Here is a 24,414-nt window from a genome sequence, read left to right on the forward strand (position 1 = left end):
CGGCCGAGCCGAGCGGCGCCGCGCGGGGCCGAGTGGAGCCGAGCAGCCGCCGCGCCTCGTCGCCGGTTTAAGCGCAGTGCGGGGCCGCGGCCGGGGGCGGCGGTAGTGAGGCCAACGCTGCGCTCCAGCCCCCTTTTCCCTCCATGGTTTCTCTCCGCTCCCGCGAGTAACTTGGCTCCGGGGGCTCCGCTCGCCCGCCCGCTCGTCCGCCGCACGGGACCGCGCTGCTGGCCGCTGCCGCGAGCAGACCCCCTCCGACGGCCCTTGCCGCGCAGGCCGGGACGCCTCTCCCCCCTCCGCCCCGCCGCGGAAAGTTAAGTTTGAAGAGGGGGGACGAGGGAAACATGGACATGAAGAGGAGGATCCACCTGGAGCTGAGGAACAGGACCCCAGCAGCTGTAAGCAGAACCACTTCGGGTGCCCGCGCCCCCCAATGACTTGCACGTAATGGTGGCCACCTGCGGGGCGCGGGCCGCGGGTTCGCCGGCCGCGGCGCGGGGAAGGGCGCAGCTCGCGGGCTCGGACGGGGAAGGCGGGCGGGCGCGGAGGGGGGAGCGAGCGCGCGGGCATTAACTCTTTGGCGCCCGCCGGGGAAGGCAGCGGGTGGGGAAAAGCAAACTTCGAGCTGCTCGCTCGCTCGTCCGCCCGGGTTCCCTCCCGGAGGGAGCGTGTGTGCGTGTGGCCGGCGGCGAGGGAGGGAGCGGGGGTTGTGTAACGCTGGGAGCCATGTTTGCAGCCTCTCGGGATGCGCGGCCGGGCGGAGGCCGGGCCTGCCGAAGAGCCTCGTAGCCAGTCCCGGCTGGGGCCGCCGCGGGCCAGGCCGGCCTCCGGCGCGACCCGGCTGCTTGAGAGCGGCGCGGACGGATCCTCGGGCCAGGCCTCGCGGGCTGCTCCCGCCGGGCAGAGGCAGGGCCGCAGGCGCGAAGGGGGCTCAGTTGCTTTGAAGGCGCCGAGCCCCCTCGGGCTCCGGGGGCCTGGGCGGGCGCGGCCTGGCGCTCGGAGCGGGGGAGGGGCAGGCGGAGGTGGCGCAACCGCCGCCCCTCCGGAGGCCAAGTTTGAAAAAAGGACGCGGTTCCCGCCATTTTTCAAGCCTAAAAATAAAACTTTCTTCCCCGTTTGCTTCACTCTTGGTACACCCACGGCCTCCTCTAGGCCGGTCTCCTCGGGCGGCGCTGACCACCGTCGTGGCGGCAGCTCCGCCCTCCCCCCGCGCCACGGGGTCGAAGCCCGCGGCCCCTGCCCCGGGAGGCTGGTCCCTCGGTGTGGGCGGGCGGCGGCTCCTCGCGCCAGCCCGGGCGCGCCACAGCGCCATGTTGGCGGGTGCCGTCTTCCTCCGCCGGTGAGCCGGCCCAGCCCGTCCGCCCGCCCTTGGCGCTGGCCGCGGGCCCCCGGGCTGAGTCCTCGGGCCGCCCCCCGCCCCGCTGCGGCTCGGTTCCCTCTGGCGGGAGCCGCGCGCTCGGCGGCCGCCGACTCATCCCCTCGCGGGCGCGCTGCCGATCCCCTCCCCCTTCTTAAAAGGGCAACGGCGGCGGCCGCCACCACCCGCCCGGGGATCCGCGGCCTTCACCCCGCACGTGCTCGGTGCGGCCTATGCGGCCGGCCCCGCGCTCGTGCGGTGCGGCGGCTCCGTGTGCGAGGCGGCCTCGGATTCCTCGATCCTCTCCGCCGAGTTGGCGCCGCCGACCCCTCGGCGGGTGAGTGGCGTTCTCTAGCCTAGGGGAGCCGTTGAGCCTGTGCCCGCCCCGGGCTGGCGGGCCGCGTCTCGCGCACGCAGGTGGCTGTGGTTAACAAGTGGCCGACTGGTGGGGATGGCCCGCCGGCGTGCTCGAGGCTTAGTAGCCTGCCCCGGGGCTGTGAGGTCACCGCCGCCTGGGTGCGAACCCGCACGGTGGCAGCGCGCCCCCGGGCTCACGGGAGTCGGGTTCCACCGGCACGCGGTCCTTCCGTCCAGCAGCAGACATTTTGTGACTGCCACGTGCTAGAGTAGTGAATGGTTGCACGATCTCTGGCAAAACGAGGAGAGGTGGGCGCCCTCCCTGAGGACTTAATTCCAGACTCTTCCATGCAAATTAATCCAATACGGACTAAGGAAATTTAGCCAAAGTTCCTGAAAGAAAAATACATGCATGGGTCTTCAGATTGCTTAAAAATCTGGAATTTAAATTCTTTGTCGGATGCTTAAACCTAGAGGCCCTTACCTACTTGCATTCCCTTTGGGAACTAGAAGTGGCCTGTTCCCATTCTGTGGTGTTTTAATAGCCAAGGTGTATATATGTGTAGGTGCTGATTTTTTTTTTTTCCATTTAAGCCTTAGGTCTTGCCCAAAATAGGCCTGAGCCCTGTGACTATTTGAAAATTAAAAGGTCAGTTTGTGGGTCATACTATACACTTGGATTGCCCCAGAGCAACAAGTGGCTAGGGGATACTGCATAGGACAACACTGGCTTCCAGAGCCCACTGGTTTGTTAAGTATGTGACTACCCACAGTAAACTAGAACCTGGGGAAACCAGTGTGAACAAGACAGGGAATCCCCTGCCCTCTGGAAGCATTAGACCCTGTGGGACACACTAGTTGCAGTTGCACTTTGGCAGGTTCTTAGAGGGATTTTGTAGAGGAGCTTCTTAGGAGGCAGGCGAAATTTGAAGGTAGAGAGGAATTTTTTTTTAAGTTTTGATGGACCTTTATTTTTATGTATGTATATATGCCGTGTTGAGAATTGAACCCAGTGTCTTACACGTGCCAAGCAAGCGCTCCACTGTTGAGCCACAACTCCAGCCCTCCTAGGGACTCTTTACAGGAAGAATGAAACCAGTGGCAGTTAAGACAGCTAAAGACTTTTTAAGAGAAAATCTGTAGATTTTGAAGGATTTGGTGGGCGCTTGGTACTGGGGATTGAATCCAGTGGTTCTCTACCACTGACTTAATGTCTCCATCTCTTTTTGTTTTGAGATGGGGTTAAATTGATAAATTGCTAGGCAGTCCTAGAACTTGGAATCCTTTTGCCTCAGCAAATGAGAGAATGGCATTACAGGCATAAAGGAAAATTTTAAGGCACATAAGAGTTTTCACAAAGGCATTATCCTTTAGACAAATGAAAAGTTCCAAGATGACCCCTTTAAAATCAAATAGTCACCTCACTTGTGATGTACTAGAATACAATTGGTATTGTCAGCTGTTAGGAAGTTGGGCTTGGCTTCTGGGTCCCTGCAGATTCTGGTCATTTGGAGAAATGTAAGATCCCACGCCCTGATGGAAGTATGGATAAGATGCTCTGAAATATAGGACACTGTGTTCCGTGGTTACTTTTAATGATTTCAAAGTCAAGTGAGATCTAAATGTTTTAGGAGGGTAAGTGGAGGGTTGATTATAAAACTCTTATGTTAAATCCAGGAGGACTGAAGGACTTTGTATATGGCTTTTTGTTTTAATTTTGGGACTTGAAGAAGACCCAGGTAACACTTTCCTATGGTTTTTTTTTTTTTTTTACCAAGAATGCATAAGATACTAAGTTCAGGTTATGCATTACTATGTCCCTATTTCTATTAGGGGAGCTCATAAAGAATAATGTAATTAAATTTTTTCTAAGTCTCAAACATTTTATTTTTTGGTGCTGAGGACTAAATCTCGCCCATCCTCTAGGGAATGTTTTCTATAAAACATCACTTCATTAAGAGTAAATTGTTCAGACATAACTTTGCTATGTTCATGTATGAATATACAACCAGTGTAACTCCCCATCATGTCCAACAGAAGAATGGGAAATTATACTCCATATATGTATAACGCGTCAAAATACTCTTCTGTTGTGTATTTTAAAAACAACAACAGGTACATCATAGTGCTAGGAAATACATATATACCACAAAAATTGGTAGTGAGGTGAGAAGATACTGACATGGAATAAATAGCAAGATGTGACCCTCATTTAGCTGTGTTCCACACTAAGGAATACCTATTCTATAAAAAAGAGGTTCTCTGTCCTTTTATTATGTGAACATGTTACTCATTTGTTATAAGCACCTATCAACCCTGCATCTCTGGGGTCAGCTAGTCTTCATATTTGCTATTAAAATTTTTTTCAAAGTTAGAAAACCAAGTAGTTCCTTCCTGAAGTTAAAAAGTCTGTGCCCATGTGAAACAAATGGTGTGCTGTGTGCTGGACTGTGACATGCCTTAGGCTTCTGGCAAGTATTCTCTCTATTTAGTACTATTTGATTTTGGGGGGGGGGGGATAGATTTCTCTTAGCTTGCATCTTCCTTTTTTGGCCCCAACATCTATTGTTATCTACTATGATGCTGTTTTGAGCTCCGTTAGGTATTCTAATTGGTTGCATAGCAACTAATTAGATTTTTCCTTATGTAACCAATACATCTTTGTTGAAGAAAAATTAGATACAAATAAGCCAAAAGATAGTAGATATAGATAAGAAAAGGAAAAAAATTATACATACCTGTCCTACCATCTGTATTCATTTTGGTGTAGTCTACCAGAATGTTCAATTTTTTTTTTTAATTTAGATCATATTATCAATGTATATACTGTCTTGTGGCCTCTTAAAAGTTATTCACTGCATCATTTTTCAAAAATATCTATCACTATTTAATGATTCACAGCCTCCTTATTAATATCTCAGAAGATCAAAACTTAACTGTCCCCTTAGGTTGCTTGTAAGGGTTTCTTTTTCTACCAGATTGCTTTTTAGAATCCTTCTCTTTACACACCCACCAGAAGGATATGGTTGTTTCTTTCCCAGGTGCCAATAGTTCTAAACATCTAAACATCAATGTAAATGTGCTGTATTGTCACTTTGAAAAATTTTATGGGGGTTATTGAGCCCAGGGACTCTTTTACCACAAAGCTTCATCCCCTTTAGTCATGGTCTCACTAAGTTCTTGAGGTTGGCCTTGAACTTTTGATCATCCTAGGGAGTCTATGCCCAGTCACTGTTATTACAGGCTTAATAACACTATACCACCCAGCTTGAAAACATTCTTTTAAAATAATAGAATAGAAAATTTGAATATTGGCTAACTCAGAAGGATGAAAATGGGTAAGGAATACAGGGTTTGCTTTTTCTTGCTACATTTTTTGATTATTTCATTTAACTGTAATGATCATGTATTTTGTAATTAGAAGAGATGATAACTCAATAGTATTTAATTCTTCCATATCTTCTTCCTCCTGTGACAGAAGCAGGTTATAATTGGAGACGATCACCCAACCAGTTAGTAAAATTAGTCTTTTTTTTCAGATAGTAGCTGGGGAAGTAGAAAGTGAGAGCAAGTTGGACAGGATGAAAGAGGAAAATGCCTATGTGAGTTGGGTGATTGCTGCTACTAGGGAGGCTGAGGCAGGAGCACCCCAAGTTGGAGAATGCCTGGCAATTTAATGAGACCCTGTCTGACAATAATTTTTTTTAAAAAGGGACAAAAATATAGTTCATGGCAGAGCACTTGCCTAACATGCACAAGGCCCTGGATTCAATCTCTAGAACTGCAAAAGCATTTTTAAATTTCTTGTGGTATCATGGATTGAACTCAGGAGTGAGTGCTCCACCAGTGAGGTAAGTCCCCAGCTCCTTTTTTAAATTTAAATTTAAATTTTTTACTTGTAGGTGAACATAATACCTTTATGTAGTGCTGAGGATTGAATCCAGGCCTCACACATGCGAGATGAGCATTCTGTCACTGATGCACAACCCCAGACCTTATCCAGCTCTTTTTATGTTTTGACATGGTGGGGAGGGGGACTGGGGTTGTGGCTCAGTAGTAGAACCTCAGCACCACATAGAAATGAATAAAATAAAGGTATTTTGACACAGGGTCTCACTAAGTTGCTGCAGCTAACCTCGAACGTGTGATCCTCCTGCCTCCATATCCCAAGTTGTTGGAATTACAGTTGTGCGTCTTTGTGCCAACTGCAAAAATAATTTTTTATTACTAATAACTGTAGGAAACATAATTAAAGTAGTGAGGTTTGTTTTTAGTTTTTAATGTTTACTGTAAATTGGTGTTTGATTAAAAAGCAAGTTTAATTGGAGAGTAAGAAATAGGAGTAAATTTGGCCGTCAAATTAAACAGTCCTTTGAGAAGAATACCAGCTAAATGTCTTGTACCAAATAGCTCCCTAACTTGTATGCACAAGTGTACAAGTGTCTGTCCAAACATTCCTCCTTAAATAGTAGCCCTGAGAATTTGGAACACAGTAAGGAGAAAGATGGGGCCTTTCCCCGTGGATTAGAACTTCTGGGGTGGGGTATTACCCTATCTTGTCTCCAGCAACCTCTTCCTTCCCTTGCAAGACAGTCTGAATCACTTTATACCCAAGAAAGAATGAGGGGAAGCTTAGTTACTCCTGTGGTGACCCACTCAGAATCTCAGTTCAGTATAAAGATTATTTTAAATTGAAGACATAAGAAATTAAACAAATGCAAAAAGGAACCTACTTGGAGCTTACTTATCTGACTTCAAAGGAAACCCTTCTGAGGAAATGACAAAATTCTCTCTTTAGGGTGTCTTCTCCCTGGGTAAACTACCATAAAAGCCCCTTTCAATGGTAGTTTGTGACTCTAAACTTTTTCTTATTTCCCTTTTGTTCTCTTAAGAATTCTATTTGCCTTTAGTGAAGAATCTTCTCATTCTTTTAAAAAGGAGATTCCTAAGCCCCTAATTCTCACCCACTTTGAGTTCTTCATCAGAGTATATGCACGTTTTAATGCATGTTGCACTCATAGGTAAGCTTTATTTTTATACATTTCTTGTGTCAGTTTAATTTACTGAATATAAGTATTCCCTCGACCATATATGCTGCTATATATGCTATATTCTCTGCTCCTAAAATGAGAGCGGAACATTTTTTTTTTTTTTGCCAATGTTCTGTCTAAAACTTGAGACAGATTCAAAGGCTGCTGATGGGGCTTTCAGACCTTTCAGACCTGTTATCTTGGAGCACAGCCCTAAATGAAGCCCTGCCGTGGTCTCTGCTTTATACAGCACTTCTTTTCTTCTCTGTGCTTATTCTCCAGCGTCTCATCATCTTACTGTGCCTCCTGAGCTCTGCTCTGGGAGAGGCACTTTTCTTTACATTCTTAGCCCCCCAGAAAGAGGCATTATTTATAATAGAAAAAATGGGGAACGTGTTCAATAGTGAAGGTTGGAAGGTGATTTATGGTATATTCATATACAGATTTCTCCAGTAAAATATTTGCAGTTTTATTTTTGTGGTACTAGGGATTAAAACCAAGGCTGACACATGCTACCATCATAGAACTACATCACCTGCCCATTTGTTTTATGTTTAGGACAGGGTCTGGATAAGTTGCTGAAGCTGCCCTCCAACTTGTCTCAAGTTATATGATTCTGAATGCACAAAGACTAAAACAAATATATATGTGTATATATAATGGTGGCATTAATATATTGCGTTTGTGGGGGACAATGCTGAGGGTGAAACTCAGGGCCTTGCACATGCAAAGCAGATGCTCCACACCTCTAGCCCACAATGACTTTTTTAAAAATTTTATTTTTTGAATAGATTAATAGTTCATTGTTGAAATTATTACGGAAATGTCTTTTAGCTTTTTACTTTCCTATACTGTAGGCATTATTACTGAGATATCTTGTATGCATCTAAATAAAAATGTTCTATTTCACACATTTTATCATTGTACATGTATTTTATACATTGCTTATATCAGCATGTATTCTGAAAATGAGTCCCTTTATTGATGGGTATTTTAAGTGGTTTCCTAATTTTTTCCATCCTTTTTTTCCCCCCTTTATTTTTACCCAGTAACTTCTTATGCTATATTTTAGCCGTTTTGGGCTACTATAATAAATGACTTAGACTGGATAACTTGTAAATGATAGGAATTTTATTGCTTACAGTTCTGGAGTCTGGGAAATTTAGGGTCTAGGTCCATGGGATTCATTGTAGAAAGGGCCTTTTAGCCAACACACTGGCACATGCTTGTAATCCCAGTGATTGAGGAAGCTGAGGCAGGAGGATCACAAGTTCAAAGCCAGCCTCAGAAGATTAGCGAACCCTATGCAACTTAGTGTGACTCTATCTCAAAATAATTAAAAGGGCTGGAGATGTGGCTCGGTGGTTAAGCACCACTGGGTTCAGTCATAGTACCAAAAAAAAGCCCCACCTCTTAATATTAACTGTGGGTATTTAGGTTTCAACATGAATTTTTGGTGAATACTAGAATTCAAACTACATTTATGTTATAAACTTTTCCAGGTGTTTGAAACTACTGCTTTAGCTTTGAGTAACACTTTAACAGGGTCTCCCAAAGTTCCTGAGGGCAGATTCCAATTTGTTGATCCCTCTGTCTCATCCTCCAGTAGCAGGAATATATGCATGTGCCATCACACCTGGCTGCCCCCTTAATACATATAGATAGTACAAATAAAGTGAACAGAGGTCCCTGACATTCCACCCATTCCCTTTCCCTAAAGGTTATTTTCTGAGCATTTCTGTGCTAGGCTGTGACAGCTTCATGAGGTGTAGGTATTATCTCTATAGAAAACTAAGGCACAAAGAAGTTAAGTGACTTGCCCAGAGTCATGCAGGTTCCAGGGGCAGAACCAGGATTTGACCCCAGGTATTTATCTCCAGAGCCCAGCTTTGGTCACCGTTGACCTTGAATTTTCAGGTGTCCTGATTCTTTGTCAGAAAACAGAAGAATGCAAAAGTATCTAAAGTGGAAGGAAGGAAAGGAAGAAGTAAAAATTACAATAGGCCTGTGTGTATCCTTAAACCAAGAATTCTGAAGAGGAAGTAGCCAGGGTAGTAAGTAAGTGGCCAGGCCTTTATGGTGATGTGGGAATTGCTGACTCTGAATCTGTTTCCTTTGTAAATGAGTGGAATGAAGTGCTTGTACAAAGAATAACAAAAGAGTAAGTACTCCATAATTGATAGCAATTAATAGAATAGAGTAGCAGCCTTAGATTTTGTATGGGAGGATAAAGATATTGTTCTTTGCTCCTGTTCTCTTTAGATTCTCAGCATCTCTTCCATGTGCATGCTTGTTTAATGCTATTGAACATAGTAGATTCATGCAAGAATGCCTTTGTGGGGCAGTTAAAACTGTAATTTGCATCACTGTAAGTAGACCAAAGGGTGTTAAATAAAGTTGCAAGTTTCAGAGTCAGCCCTAAAGCAAGAATAGCAATGGGGATTATCAGAGTAAATCTACACAGACTATTGAATAATTAGTATTCAAATCATCAGCTATGATACCCTTAAATGGATTTGAATTCTGAGAAAAGGAGAATTTAAGGCCTGGAAAAGGGAATCTGCCCCAGAAAAATCTTCCTCACTTGTAATTCAGATGATATTTTTACTTGGAATTCAGGACTCTTCTACCTTGATGCCTTCCAGCACCGAGATAATGTTGGTAAAGATTAATAAGTCCAGAGTTGGAAGCATGCTAGTGAAGAAACCTTTAGACATAGCTTGTTAGTGATCTTGATAGAACAGTAAAGCCTCTCCTCTTTTCCTATGGTTGAGTCAGGCCAAAAGGGAGAGAATGCCTCTGCACTTGGATAGACCTCCCACCACCTCCACCATTGAACACAGACTTGGGGAAAGGAGTTAGTGAGACATACTTTCTTCACTTAATTGAGAGCTGGAATTTCTATTTCTAAAAAATGGAGAGTAAATCATTAGACCATAGAATAACATTCCATCTTTGAACTTAGTAGTATATTACTTCTGATGATCTAAGGATTTTTCAGTTATTTATAACTGTGATCTTGGTCTAATAAAATGCTGCTCTAACATATGTGTTTTTGTTTTTGTTTTTTTGTATTGGGGATTGAACCAAGGGCACTTAATCACTGACACTGAACCACAAAGGCATGGTTTCATTAAGTTGCTTAGGGCCTCCCAAGTTGCTGAAATTACAGGCATATGTGGGTGTGTTTTTGAGGGGCATTTATTGTTGGAGTTTTTTGTTTGTTCTTTGTTATTTTCTACATGTTCTTGAAGGCTTGTCCCTCTCCTTTTGTCATTCACAGGTTCGAGAACTTGTCTTGGACAATTGCAAATCAAATGATGGAAAAATTGAGGGCTTAACTGCTGAATTTGTGAACTTGGAGTTCCTCAGTTTAATAAATGTAGGCTTGATTTCAGTTTCAAATCTCCCCAAGCTACCTAAATTGAAAAAGGTAAGTATTTTTTCTTTGATACAGGTAAGAGAGAACCAATTAGGAAGGGAAAAATGTATGATTTTTGCCTATAAGGAAGCGGTACAGCAGAAAGCACATGGCCTTTGGAACTGGGTATATATAGTGTTGGGTTCCAGCTCTGTCACTTCCTTGATGGGTGATCTTCTGCTGGTTCCTTTATCTCCCAGGCTGTTTCCTTAACTGGAATCTGGGATACCATTTAATCTTGCAGAATTGCAGTGATATTTGGAGGTGTTCTGTGTTGGATGTTTAATAAATAGTAGTTATAAGTATGCTCTGGTTAAAAGAACCACAGTGCCTCCCATTCTTGGTATTATATGTCTGTTGATTAAGGGTGAGCTTAAATAAAATTTACAGACTTTATAGTCCATGGTAATTCAAGCCATTATGTGATTCTTCATGACTAGCAAGTTTGAAGTGTGTTGATTGATAAGAATTACTTTCCTATCCTAGTTGATGGCTCATTCATCATTTGTACTCTTATATTAATGCACTTGTCTACCCTCCTCCAGTTCTATTCCCTTATAGGCGCAGCAACTGGCTTAGAAAGGGACAGCAGTTTGCTTAACACTTCCCATAGAAGTGGTTAGAGCCAAAATTAGAACCCATACCTCCTAATCTAGTACCGTTTCCATTAAAAGGAAAAGATGTATGGTTATGTAAAGTTTTGCAGAATTCACCACTGTTCCAGTATTCACTTTATTAGAGAACTTACGTTGAACCTTTATTTTAAATGAAAGAACACATAAATGAAATTTTTTAGGAGGCTGGGGCAGGAGAATCAATCACAGGTTTGAAGCCAGCTTGAGCAACTTAGCATGACCCTATCTCAAGGTAAAAAAATAAAAAGGTCTGGGGATGTGGCTTAGTTGTGAAGCATCCCTAGGTTCAATTTCTAGCATTAAAAAAGAAAAAGAAAAGAAATTTTATGATCATTTTTAGGTAAAGGACACATAGGCTATTTGGTTTGTCGTTAACTACATGAATTTAAAACACTAAAAGTGTGTGCCCCTTCCCCATCTTATTTTCTTTGCTTGTTAGATGTCAGGTAATACAAGTTTAGTCAGTCCTTGTGAGTTCTGCTGCAGAGATTCAAGTATAATCCTGTTGCATTTGCATTTGTCAGAGACACTGGAAACACAGCCTACTTAAACTTTTGTTTAGCATAACCTTGATGCTAGTAGATTATATTCTGTTATGTGTTAAGTGTGTTTTATATTCTGTTATGTTTTCTTGGCACCCTGCTAAGTTTTCCCCGAATTACTATTACTGTGTATTGTCAGGTATATTTAGAAAGTCATCCTCCCAGTAATTATTAAATCTTTCTGAGATTTTTAAATATCAGTTACTTGTGGACGATGAGTGGGACTCTTAAAGGCAGTTTGAATGTCCTCATAGCTAGTAGTGGTTCTAGAGCACAGACTGTTATAACAAGAAAAAGCACTAAGAAAAATAAGTCACAAATTTCTTAGATTTACACATTTATTTCATTTCAAAATAAATATGCTAATAAATGCTGTGGTAGATCGCCTTGTTACCCTAGTTGTTCATGTTGGAAAGATGTGTGACTATTACCTGAATGTAATATTTTGACCACATGTCCTAAACACACACCAAGACAAGTGATCTCAGTTTGTATTTTGCTTTTTAAAAATTCAGTAAAGCTAACAATAGTATTATAGACATGCATGCGTGTGTGTGTGTGTGTGTGTGTGTGTGTGTGTGTTTTGTGTGTGAGAGAGTGAGAGATACATACATACATACTAGGGATAGAACTTTGGGCCTCATGCATGTTAGGCAAGTGCTCTTTGTTGAGGTACATCTTCAGCCTTTTTTTGAATTTTGAGACAGGGTCTCTTAACTTACCTAGGCTCACCTCGACTTGCAGTCCTTCTGCCTCAACTCTCTTAAATAGCTGGAATATCAGGCATGTGTCACTATGCCCAGCTCGACTGATATTTTAAATCCTAGACCATGGCTAGAGTTTTTAAAAATTTCTCTATTTTGCATCATGTAGTATATTCCATTGCATACCAAAGACTTCATTACATGAAGTTTTTCATACATAGCACGTGGAGTACAATAGCTTAATGGGGAGGGCATAGATTCTTAGAAAGCTAGCCTACCTGACTTTGAATCATGGGCCCACCATTGTAATAGCTGTGTGATTTTTATTAAGGCCAGTTACATTTTTGTGGTTAATTTTACCTATCTGTAAGTGGGAGTAATAATTCTACCTACCCCTTAGGGTTGTTGAGATCAAATGAAGTTAATCTGTGTTTAGTGCTTTGAACAGTGCTTGGCACCTATGTATACTATGTATGGGAAATAGAGAATTGGAACTAGCTTTGTGCCTGAATTTTTTTTTCATCTGTAAGAGGAAGAGCTTGGATGATGTTCTCCACAGTACCTTCCAGGCTCCAGTTACTTGTACTCTAAGACGCTAATCCTCCTTGGTGAATTCTTACTCCTTCATGGGCACGCCATTTGCATGTGATGCTTGACCTGCAGCTAAGAAATTAGAGTAGGTTCTTGTAAAGGCAGTGCCAGGGTTATGCAAGGTTATGCAAGAACTGGCCTTAAGGGAGCTGGTTTCATAAACTCAGGCTTTTTCACTTTTCTGCCTTTCTTTCTCTTCTTGGTGCTGGGAATTGAACCTAGGGCCTCAAGCTTGGTAAACACACACCATACCACTGAGCTCTTCCCCAGGCCCCTGCCTCACTCTTTCCTAATGTTTTTGGAGCTTTTCTTTTCTTTTTTTTTTTTTCCTTTTGCTGTGCTGGCAGTTGAGTGGCTGAGCTGTATCCCTAGCTTTTTGAGACAGTGTCTTTGCTAAATTGCTGCTGGCCTCAAACTTACCATCCTCCTGCCTCAGCCTCCAGAGTAGCTGAGTTTATAGGTATGTGCCACTGTGCCCAGCATCTTAGAGTTTCTTTATGGGCTCATTTTTGGGGCCTGTCCCCGTGTCTTCCACAATGTGGTTAGTATTGTCTAGAACCAGGTTGTTTCAAATAGGCATTGCAAACTTTCCTTGGCACACAAATAAACTGCTCAGAATGCATGGAATATTTACCCTTCCTGCTGGCAGGTATAGAGTATTACAACTTATAGAATTCTAATTATTTTGATCCATTTTTTATGCTAGAGCATGTATTCATTGATGTTGGAGGTTAATTCTTAAGCAAACTGTTATTAGTTTATGAAGAAACACGGCATTTCTCACCTTGTCTTATTACCTACCTCAACACCAAATGTTGCTGGGATCTGGGAACTACTTATTTGGATTTAAACAAGATAAACGTATACCTTAAAGAAATAAGGGTTGGTTGTTCTTGATGAGCCAGGTGCAGTGTCATGCACCTGTAACCCCAACTACTCAGGAAGTTGAGGCAGATGAATTGCAAGTTTGAGGTCAATCTCAGCAATTTTAAGAGGGCTGGAGATGTAGCTTAGTGCTTACCTAGCATGTGCAAGGCCCTGGGTTCAACCTCCAGTACCACACTGCTCAATACCCTCCCACCCCCCCTCCCCCCCAAAACATTAATAATGTGGGGGTATTTTTGGTTGCTGTTTGGTTTGCTGCTGCTGTTGTTTTTTTGTTTTTGTACCAGGGATTGAAACCAAGGGTGCTCAACCACTGAGCCACATCCCCACCCCTTTTTACTTTTTATTTTGAGACAGGGTCTCACTAAGTTGCCCAGGGCCTTGCTAAGTTGCTGAGGCTGGCTTTGAACTTGCAGTCTTCCTGTCTTAGCCTCCTGAGCCATTGGGATTACAGGCATGTGGTACCATGCCTGCCTATAATACGTGTTTCTTGATGTGTACTTGTGTGTATTGTTTGCAATTTCTTTTGCAGCTTGAGCTCAGTGACAATAGAATCTATGGAGGTCTGGATATGTTAGCAGAAAAACTTCCAAATCTCACACATCTAAATTTAAGTGGAAATAAACTGAAAGACATCAGCACCTTGGAACCTTTGGTAAGTAATTGAGAATTTAAAAACTGGGAATTACTAGTCATTTTCATTTTCATATTTATAGTGGGAGGGAATGATTGGGAAGAATAATTGATCAATAAATCAATAAAGTGATGGCCTTTTACTTTCTGTAGGATCCCAGTTTTAAAGATCAGAGCCTAATTGAGTGTATCCTATGTGTTGTATTTTTTTATTTTTGTCCTTTTAAAAAATCATACTTAGAAGCCTCAAACATGTTTCTTAATATTTTCCCCAGAGACTGGCCAAGTTATTCTAGGCTTATTATACTAGAATATCGAGTGGCAATCGAAATTGTAGATGAAACAATCAAGGGCAATCAAGTGTTAGATCTTCTACTTCTCGATTTTGTACTATACTGGATCTCTGTTGCCTAAAGTTTTGCATGGAAACCCTGAGGTTTTCCTTATTATTACAGATGGGGATTAAGTTATGGAAAGCTAAATTTAAGTGCCACTGGGGTTATAGAATTGCTGTGTGATCTTAGGCAAATGGCTTTTCTCTGGTCCCACTTTCCTCATTGATGAAGCAGGGAAGACAGTATACCTGCCTTCCCTAGAGGATAGAAGGATAAAGTCCGGAAATGTGTTTATTTCATTTTGTTGTTGTGGTGGCTCGGTTATTTTGTGCCCAGCCAGACTGCGGCAGAAAACTATCTAGTTGCAAACTCGGTCTGAGTGAAGGTTGTGATGGGCAAAAAAGAGCTGCTGGAGGCAGGGTTAACGCCCGTGAGGGGCAACCCCACGGTGGGCTGTGCCAGCAGATCAGAGCTATCTTTTAGGATCCAGAAGAAGAAAAGCCAGGAGAATAAGACATTGTCTCTTTATTTGTTCTGATAGCATGATATTTTTAAATATGTGAATTTCACATAATTTGTGAAGAATACTCTGGATAATTCAGGGGAAGACGGTTAAATTGTGGCTTCTTTTAATGAAGAGGATTTACTGCCACAGTTAGAGGGTCTTTTCCCTCCCAGTCAATAATTAAGACACTGCTACAGTACAGATTTAATTACCTTTTACCAAGTTCTTTATTTTTACATTTCGTTACATAGGATGTTTTTAAGAGCTTATATTTCTCATAAATGTTGAAAGCCTATTTCTCACCCTCATTCTGCAGATTTTGCCCCCTTTTTTGTTACAGATATATCCAGATACTCTCGCTCTCGTTTCTTCTAGTTTTTATTTTTCCCCTCCAAACCAACCCCCGTTGTTAAGCAGTGGTATAATGAATTTCGATGTATCCAAGGACATTCACATTTGCCCATCAAATCATGGTGTAACTCAGAAGTAGGAATGTCCTTTAGAGATGAGGAAACTGAGTTAGAGAGATTAAGTAGTTGCTAAGGGTAAATGGCAGAGGCATGATTCAAATCCAGGTTCACTGGACTTGCCACTGCCCTTGGCACCTGCTTCTCTTTCTACCTAAATTTATTCCATAGCCAGCTGAGTTGAGAATTCTGACAGGAACACTAAATTAAATGCAACACCCCCCCCCACCTCCCACCCCCACCCCCCCGTGAGATTGGCTATCCTAAGCTTTTTTGGCTATTGATTAATGACAGACTTCTCAATTCTGGCTCACTATGAGTATAGGAAGAGCCTCCTCACCCCCTTATCAGCAGAGTACTAGGCAATACCTCCCATGCTAGATGACTGGCTACTGCCTAATTCTCATGGCAACCTGAGTCCTCTTTGATTATCAGTGTTTGTGTCAGTGTTCCAGCACACAGATGCAGAGCGGAAGCAAATATTGTGTGGGAGTTATTTGCTTGAGTGTTCTGATCTGGTCTGGAATGTATGAGAGCTTTGTGAACGTGGCTATGATAGTTTCAATCCCCCAGGACAGTGAAGGAAGAGAAAGATCTGCTATGCCCGCACCATGCACTATACTGGGTATGCATGTATTAGTAATTGGTCAAAAAAAAAAAAAAAAAAAAAACACTTTTAAAATAGGTAAAAATAGCATGGCTCTTGTTTTACATTGAGGAAGCTAAGTCTTGGGTGAGGCTGAATTTTTTGTCCAGAGTCACATGCTCTATGGCAGAGCCACAGTATTCCATACCAAGATTATTTGGAAAAACTGAGCTCCCACTGTTCTTACTATACTTGGTATTCAGATTCTTGGGGGTGCTAGGTTGATCTCCTGAGGTTCTAATTTGTAAGAAAGCAAATCTGTGGAAAAGGCAAAGGGGGGATATGTTGGGTTCATTTGACTTCTGCAAGTGTTCTTCAGTGGGAAAAACACCATCCTCATCCTCATTAACCACATACATTGTGAACACTACGTTGAGCCCAGTTCTTACAGTCAATGAAATGATTGTGAATGCCTCTGCTTGCTACAGGGACATTAATCGAGAGACAAAGAAGGCATCAATTCAAACGTCCTTGGACACCTTTTTTAAGAGACCTGGGCCATCCAAACCATCCCCCAAAGCCCTTCTAAATTCTAAGAAGGCAAGCAAAATTATTGTTAATAAAATGTTTACTGTTTATTATGGCTAGCCTGTTAGCTTAGGTCAAATTTCTAGTATCATAGAGTTGTGAATTTTTTTAGCAGTATTTACACATTACATTGGGATCCTAATAATTTGTGTGTTTTTTGCGTGTTGGGCCTTAAAGCACAATTTTGCTACTTTAAACAATTCTAGCTAGAGTACTAGAGTTATTTGGTATTTATTGTTGTTTACTTGCTTTCATTGCATTTTTCTAGCATACTTTTTGGCATGTCCAGAGTATTTGATGACAGGTGCTTTGCCAGGAGTAGCCAAAAATCTTGGAAACAAGAGCCTTTAGTGGCCCTGTGAATGAAGTAGTCAACAAAACTCTAGCTTGAACATTGCAGAGCATTAGATAAATATCAGAGGATGTATTGTATGTTTTTTTTTTATGCACGCATTCCTAGGAAATAATTTTGAGATGTAAATGGCTCATTCCTTTAAAGAATTTTTAGAATAAACCTCTTTGGGGGAGCTATTTATTTATGGTTGTGTCTTAGCTGATGTAGAGTCAGACTGGGAGAAGTGAAAGCTGGTATATGCTGGTTATTTGTCTGGGGGGCATTGCAGCAGTTTTCCCCTCTGGTAAGAAGTCATACCTGGCTTCTGGAGGTCAGGGCCTGCCCAGCATGAAACCTAATCTGAAAGCTACTCAATACAAAAGCAGCTCTCCTGAGGTCTAGAAAGGCCAGGGATAGCTTTCTTAAGATAGCAGGGCTGGCTTATATAAGCACATTATTTGATCCACAAACTCTGAAATTGTTGTACATTTGTGTTTGAGGGGTACAACACTTGCCCATGGCTGTAACCCTGCTCTGTAAAGTCCTCCCTGGCTTTTAGTTCTTAAGGCTGCTCTGAGAGTAAGCCCAGCATGGGAGTATCTTCCTAATCAGGGACATGAAAGTCCTTGGTGTTCAGGTCAGTAGCTCTATCCTCTCAGGGGCTGGACAATCAGTACAGGAGGCTTTGTGGACCACATAGTCCCTGTCACACTGCTCACCTCTGCCATTGTAGCACAGAAGGAACCAGGCATATTACTTGAATAAATGTGGCTATGTTCCAAGGAAACTTTATTTTATAAAAACAGGTGGTGAGCCAGAATTGGCTAGTGATCTGTGGTTTGCTAACCCCTGCTCTAAAGCGGATTTTCAAATCACTTTATATCTCCCCAGAAATTGCAAGGATTCCTCAAATCCTGAAAACAAGTTTTTGTTTTGTCTGCATTTCTTCCCAGGTCCTTATGAATGTTGCACTAGCTTTCCAAGTAAAGCATCAATGCCTTTTAATATCAACTTTTTAAGAGCTTATTTCATGCAGATGCCCTCTTAATGTTTGTTTAGGGCTTTTTAGTATAAATTTCTTAGAACATATCAAGTCTTTTCTTTTGACTTAGAACGTTAAAAGTTGATATTTGTGAAACTAATGTACTCCAGGCTTATTGCCCTGTTCTAAAAGCACCAAACTGGGTACTACAATATATTTTTGTGTTTGCTTTTTATTTACAGCTCCCTCTTTTCTCACTTAGGAGGGTTTGCTGTCACTTCCTGTTGCTGTCTCCTGACTTACCTGTAAATAGTACCTCTGCCTTCAATTTCTTAATTCACTCTTAATTGAAATTTAACAGACCTGGGATTGAAATACTTGTGCACTGTTACAATATAACAAATGAAGATTCAGTAAAATGCATGGGATATTTTTCTTACCCACTTTGGCTGCTCAGAAAAACTGTGGACCAAGTTTTAGATCTTAGCTGTTTTAGATATATGAAATGGATGGTTCCAAAAACGTAAAGTACTGTAGCAAAATTCAAGGTATGGCAAAATCAAGAATTTTACATCAGAAAAGTCTGGTTATCATGTCAATCTTTTCTCCAAAACTTTAAAAAGAATAAAGGTATAATATGTCTCTGTATTTCTGAAATTTGAACTCTTGAGTCGCCTTCCTCCCCAACCTTCCCCCGTTTATTAACTCTTGTCTTCCCTGAAAATTCTGCATTGCAAAACCTCATACTTTATTATATTCTGTCCCCAAGTAGAATTTTAAGCACCTTGAGATCGAGGATTTTTATCTCATAAATCTTTGAATGTTTCCCTGTGTTAAGGTTTGAACTAAGTTTATTAGACTCCGATTGTTTCATGCTATGAAAATATCTGTTTTTAAAACTTACTTCAAATTTATATTTCTTTAGACTAAATGCTGAAAAAGAGTTCTGAGAGAATGGTTATAGGAAAGGAGGGACTGAGCCTAGTATACTAATATAAAGGTGGCGTGGGGCTTGATAATTTTTTTTCTTATGTAGAAGACTGAGTGGGTAGCAGCCGATTGAGAGACTAGAATTTTACCTCTTCAGATAAAGTTTAGGAGTTATGTTCTTTGATCCTTTCCTTCAGAAAAAGTTGGATTGTCTGAAGAGCCTGGATCTATTTAACTGTGAAGTCACTAATCTGAATGATTACCGAGAGAGTGTGTTCAGGCTCCTGCCCCAGCTGACCTACCTGGATGGCTATGATCGAGAAGACGGGGAAGCCCCCGACTCAGATGCAGAGGTGGATGGTGTGGATGAAGAGGAGGAGGATGAAGGTGAGTGGGCTCTACATCTGGTGACCTCAACTTATCTGTAGGGGCTGGCATTTGGTGGGTACTCTGTACCTGTATTTTATAGCCCAAATAAAAATAAAATAACTTTCTTGCCTTTGATGCCAACTGGAGTTTAAGAAGGTAATGATTTTAATGTACGTGTGGTAAATTCCCATTTCTACTAATAAGGAAAATAATCTGTGTTCACAATGTAGAGTTAAAACATACTTTTCAATATTTTTGGCATCAGAGTTTTTGCATTCCAGGTGTCTTTAAGAATCTTATTATATATTCTACCCAAAATATCCCTCCTGATTTGCTTGTGTTTTCCTTGCACTCTGACTTGTGCACTTAGAGGAGTAAAAGATTTACTCTCAGGAATAAAAGATTTCTCACCTTCAGGTGGTAGAGGTATTTGTTTTTACACCAGTTAACATGAAGAAAATTTGGTCTCAGAATTCTGATGTTTCTGGAGTTTATGCTATTATATTTTAAACATTTTTTTTAAATGTCTTTAAAAGTTACAGGACAGCTGGGTGCAGTGGCACTTTGTCTGTAACCCCAGTGGCTTGGTAAGCTGAGGCAGGAGGATCGCAAGTTCAAAGCCAGCCTCAGTAACTCAGACTCTGTTTCAAAATTAAAAAAAAAAAAAAAGAAAAGGGCTGGGGGTGTGGCTCAGAGGTTAAGCTCCCCAGGCTTAACCCCAGTAACCCTAATTCACAAGACAGAGTAGTTAATAAAATGGAGGAGGAGGAAAAACATCAGACAGCTTTGGGTACAAGTTTGGCATAGGATCTGGAATCATTTTTATAGTTTTGTTTTATAACAGATTGAGATAAGCAAAAGTTAATGGCATACAAGGTGGTAAATAGACAGAGTAAGACATTTTGCTTAGTTTCAAATATTTATGTCCTTTCACGGCAGGTTTCCTAAAAACATTGGTGTTTCTTGTTATCTAAGTTCACCTTGGACTGGTGGGTCAATCATACTTGCAGGTGCTTGTAAAGAAAACTAGGCAAGTGGAGGGTAGTTCCTCAGAGCAAAGATCAGTCAGGCTACAAATTTCAAAGATGCTGGTAGGGAACTGAGGACTGAACTCCCAGCCTCAAGCATGCTTATAATAAGGATGTGCTCTACCACTGAGCTGTACCCCCTGCCAGGCAGAAAATATTTCAGTACTTATAAGTGAGGTGTGATGGAGAAGCACCACTGAGAGCCTGTAGCCTGGGGTTTGGAGGTCTCCTCCTGGCAGAAGTGATGGAACTGAGACTTGGGGGCTGGTCAGAGCCGGGCAAGCAGGGAAGAAAGGGCAGAGCCTGCAGGAGGCAGGGAGCATGTGAGCTCTGGGACCCCGAAGACGGGAGCTGCTATTGTATTAGAGGTCAGCACTGGTGTGGAGGTACAGGTAACCAGGTTACCTTGTAACCAGAGGATAGGACAGGAGATGGTTCCTGATTGGAGAAGGTGGCTCTAAGTATTATTACCCAAGAGATTGCTTTTAAAAACAAAACAAAACAAAACTTTATGGTAGAAAATTGCAGGTCATCAGGTGGACATGGTAATACACACCTATCCCAGCTACGTGGGAGGCTGGGGCAGGAGGATCACATGTTTGAGGCCATCCTGGGCTACTTAGCAAGCCCCTGTTTCCAAAAGGGTTAGGATGTAGCTTAATGGTAGAACATCCCTGCATTCAATCTCTCATTAACAAAGGTACAATAACATTAAGACAAATCCCTGTGTTCCTAACACTCAGCTTTAGCAATGATTGGTTGTATCTTCTCTTATAAACACATACCCCTACCCATGTTCTCCTCCTGTGTTTTATAGCAAATCCTAGTTGTATTGTTTCATCAGTAAGAGTTGTATACATCAGGACTTTTGAGCCTTTTGACTTGAAACAAAAGGCTGAGCTGTAGCACCTGGTGGGCAGATGGTGGCTGCAAGCCTTTTCTAACATTGGACAGTGGACAAGTGCTTGGCTGCACTGGCATCCTGTGGGCCACCCTGTGGTGCCCATGTGTCTATAGGAGCACCCATGGAGCAGCAAGGTATCTTATTAACGCCATTTTGGACTGTTTTCAGAAGGAGAAGATGAAGAAGATGAGGAGGATGAGGATGGTGAGGAGGAAGAGTTTGATGAAGAAGAAGATGAAGATGAAGACGAAGATGTAGAGGGGGAAGAAGATGAAGATGAAGTCAGCGGGGAGGTTAGTCCATGCATCTGTTTCCTGCCCTGCTTCACTTTGTTCTGAAGGCAAAGGTGGGGTTAAGAAGAAAGACTAGGAAAAGGCCTCCTGCATAAACAAATAATGTGACCAATTCAGCTCTTGTCCCACTTTAAATACTAAATGCAGTGCCTACTAATTGCTAATTAGGCATGGTGCTTGACCCTTCGGGGTAAATTTTGGCCCTTTGACTAGAGGAAGGAACAGGTTGAGTTTCAGCAGAATGGAAAGATGAAACACTGAGAATTGATAGTATGTGGGCTCCTTTGTTGTACTGATGGAAGTATATGTTTACCAAGTCCAAACATCTTAAATTTGGTTTAATTAAGTAAACACATTGCATGCCTACTTGGTAAAAAGTCAGAGCCGAGTTAAATAGGACTGTGGTCCCGCCCTAAAAGAGCAGGTGGTCTCGTTTATGGGACAGTAATTCAGTGTCCTGAGGACTCTGTAGAAGGACAGGACAAAAGAGTGCCTTAGCTTTGACCCTCAAGGAAGTTTGAAAATAGACAGAAAACATGAGTTTTCATCAGTCAGCATGCTCTTGTGAAAGTAAAGCATTTCTGTGAAGTCCTAGGTTTATGATGACTTAAGAACTTGAAGCAAGCGCCGTGTGAGAATGAGAGTGTTAGTGGCACGGCACATGCAGCTCCGTGGGGCCGAGTACTTACCCACCATGTGAGGCTCTGCTCTCATCCCTAACACGAAACCTGCTTTGGAACTCAAAATTTTAAAACCATTTCTTGAATTTTCTGTTTTAAGTTATATACTAATGAAAGCATCTCTGGCAAATAAACTGCTTATTTTTGACTACTAATTATTTTTTAAGAAAAATATTTTAAATTAAACTCATTTAACTAAAACCAGATCTCAGTACATCAGAGTAGATAGATAAAAATAACATTATGGTTTTCTCTGTGACGTATTGTTGTGTTTATTTGCAAAGTCTCGTCAATCTAATGTCATATTGTTTACCATGCTTTAGGAAGAAGAATTTGGGCATGATGGAGAAGTAGATGAAGATGAAGAAGACGAGGACGAGGATGAGGATGAAGGTGGGTCTGAGGCATACATTTTGGTCCTCAACTAAAAATTAGATGAAAACATGCTTTTAAATGTTTTTAGGCACCATTATTTGGCTTACTGCTGCTAAGCATAAGATTTTTCTGTGTTAGGAGTTCTTTCATTAAAAAAGGATTATTCATAATTGGATCATAATTTTTCAAGATGTATAAATAGCCACCTTTCCAGTTTTGTCAGTTTTCCTCCTTTTCCCTCAACCAATACGAATGAAGTGGCTATTACTTATTTAGTACTGATAGAAAGTACTGGTTCTCAGCCAGACACAGTGGTGCACACCTGTAATTCCAGATACTTGAGACTGAGTTAGGAAAATGACAAGTTCAAGGCCAGCCTCAGCAATTGGTTAAAAGGTCAAGTTTTTTTGAAAAGTGGGGATCACGCTCAGCTACAGAGCATCCCTGGCTTTAGTCCCTAGTACTGCAGAGAGAAAGAGGAGAGGAAGGAACAGTGCAGATCCTTTTGTGATTGAGGTCTCAGCCAGGCTGTTGCTTTGCTTTCCGTTTGTTCAGTCTTGCTCAGCACCTGCCCTGTGCCGAGCATTGGATTAAACTTCACACTGAATATGACATTGGGTAGGACATGCTCACTGCCTTCAAGGAACTTTCGGGGACATGATTTAAATAGATTTAGTTAATTTCATTAAAATAGTCATGAGTTTTTATTTTAATTTGCTGTCGTTAGTCTTATGCAAGTTCCATGCTGGAGTACCTTCTATGGTATCTTATTTAATTCTCAGAATGACACATTCATGTCAATATTATTGCCCCTCTTATAAAAAGGAAACAGGCTTAATAGGTTAAGTTTTTTGTCCAAGGTTGCTTATAAATGAGCATGTCTGAAAAACAGGCTTGCTAACTCCTGAGTCTTTGCTATGCATATTAATAATTTTTAGATTATTAGAACCAAGAAATTAAGAAAAATGAGAAATATTTGAGCTGGGTGTGGTGGTGCACTCCTGTAATCCCAGTGACTTGGAAGAAGGAGGCAAGAGAATGTCAAGTTCAAGGATAACCTGGGCAATTTGGTGAGGCCTTGTCCCAAAATAAAATATAAATGGCTGGAAATGTAGCTCAGTGGACGAGCACCCCTGGGTTCAGTCTCCAGAACTGGAAGGAAAAAAATATAGAAATAACTTGGAAAAAAAACAAAGTTGAAAAACTTAGGTTAGCTTTGGTGTGTGGGTAGAGGTGCTGCTGCATTTTGCCCATCTTGGTTCTGTGGTCTACAGATTTCCTTTTAATTAATGCCTCTTAATCAATAACCTGTTAGTCTGGTCCAATTTACATCTTTCTTAGTCTTACAACAACAAATTGCCTCCATTAGCAATATCCTAGGCAAATGCCTTTCCACTGGTCTGAAAGTCACTTTTTATTATTGTACAGAGGAGGAAGAAAGCGGGAAAGGTGAAAAGAGGAAGAGAGAAACAGATGATGAAGGAGAAGATGATTAAGACCCCAGATACACTGCAAAACAGAACTGTTCAGTATTGGTTGGACTGCTCATGGATTTGATAGCTGTTTAAAAAAGAAAAAAAAAAAAGGTAGCTGTGATACAAACCCCAGGACGCCCACCCACCCAAAGAGCCAAAGAATAGTTCCTGTGACATTCCGCCTTCCTCCTTTTAGTCCCTCTTGGTAATCCACCACCAAGCTTGGGGACTTTGCCCCAACAAAATTGTAAGCATTGTTAGGTTTTTTGTGTAAGACTCTTGCTGTAGCATGGATAGCTGTGATTGGTGAGTCAACTGTCCGTGGCTACCAGTCACACTGAGATTGTAACAGCATTTTTACTTTCTGTACAACAAAAAAAGCTTTGTAAATAAAATCTTAACATTTTG

At 41.9% G+C, this 24,414-nt stretch overlaps 1 protein-coding gene across 2 annotated transcripts; it reads left to right on the top strand.

The window, feature by feature from the left end:
* Window positions 1–135: 135 nt before the first annotated feature.
* Anp32b (acidic nuclear phosphoprotein 32 family member B) lies at window positions 136–24,414 on the top strand. Of its 2 annotated transcripts, XM_078047861.1 has the most exons (7): window positions 136–398; window positions 10,028–10,177; window positions 14,055–14,177; window positions 19,080–19,269; window positions 21,352–21,476; window positions 22,480–22,549; window positions 23,960–24,414. In XM_078047861.1, the coding sequence occupies exons 1-7, from the start codon at window positions 345–347 to the stop codon at window positions 24,025–24,027; spliced, it is 780 nt and encodes a 259-aa protein (XP_077903987.1). In that variant the 5' UTR covers window positions 136–344; the 3' UTR covers window positions 24,028–24,414. The 2 variants fall into 2 exon arrangements, with proteins under 2 accessions (XP_077903987.1, XP_077903986.1); XM_078047860.1 differs by lacking the exons at window positions 136–398; window positions 14,055–14,177; window positions 19,080–19,269; ... (1 more) ...; window positions 22,480–22,549; window positions 23,960–24,414 and adding an exon at window positions 575–1,694 and having other exon boundaries at window positions 10,028–10,073.

This window comes from Ictidomys tridecemlineatus, chromosome 4 (genome assembly GCF_052094955.1).
Source record: "Ictidomys tridecemlineatus isolate mIctTri1 chromosome 4, mIctTri1.hap1, whole genome shotgun sequence".
Classification (NCBI taxonomy): Eukaryota; Metazoa; Chordata; class Mammalia; order Rodentia; family Sciuridae; genus Ictidomys; species Ictidomys tridecemlineatus.

Coding starts and splice junctions, on each gene's coding strand:
- Anp32b (XM_078047860.1), top strand. CDS start 746: ATGCGCGGCCGGGCGGAGGCCGGGCCTGCCGAAGAGCCTCGTAGCCAG. Junction 1,695..10,027: donor CGCCGCCGACCCCTCGGCGG/GTGAGTGGCGTT, acceptor TGTCATTCACAG/GTTCGAGAACTTGTCTTGGA.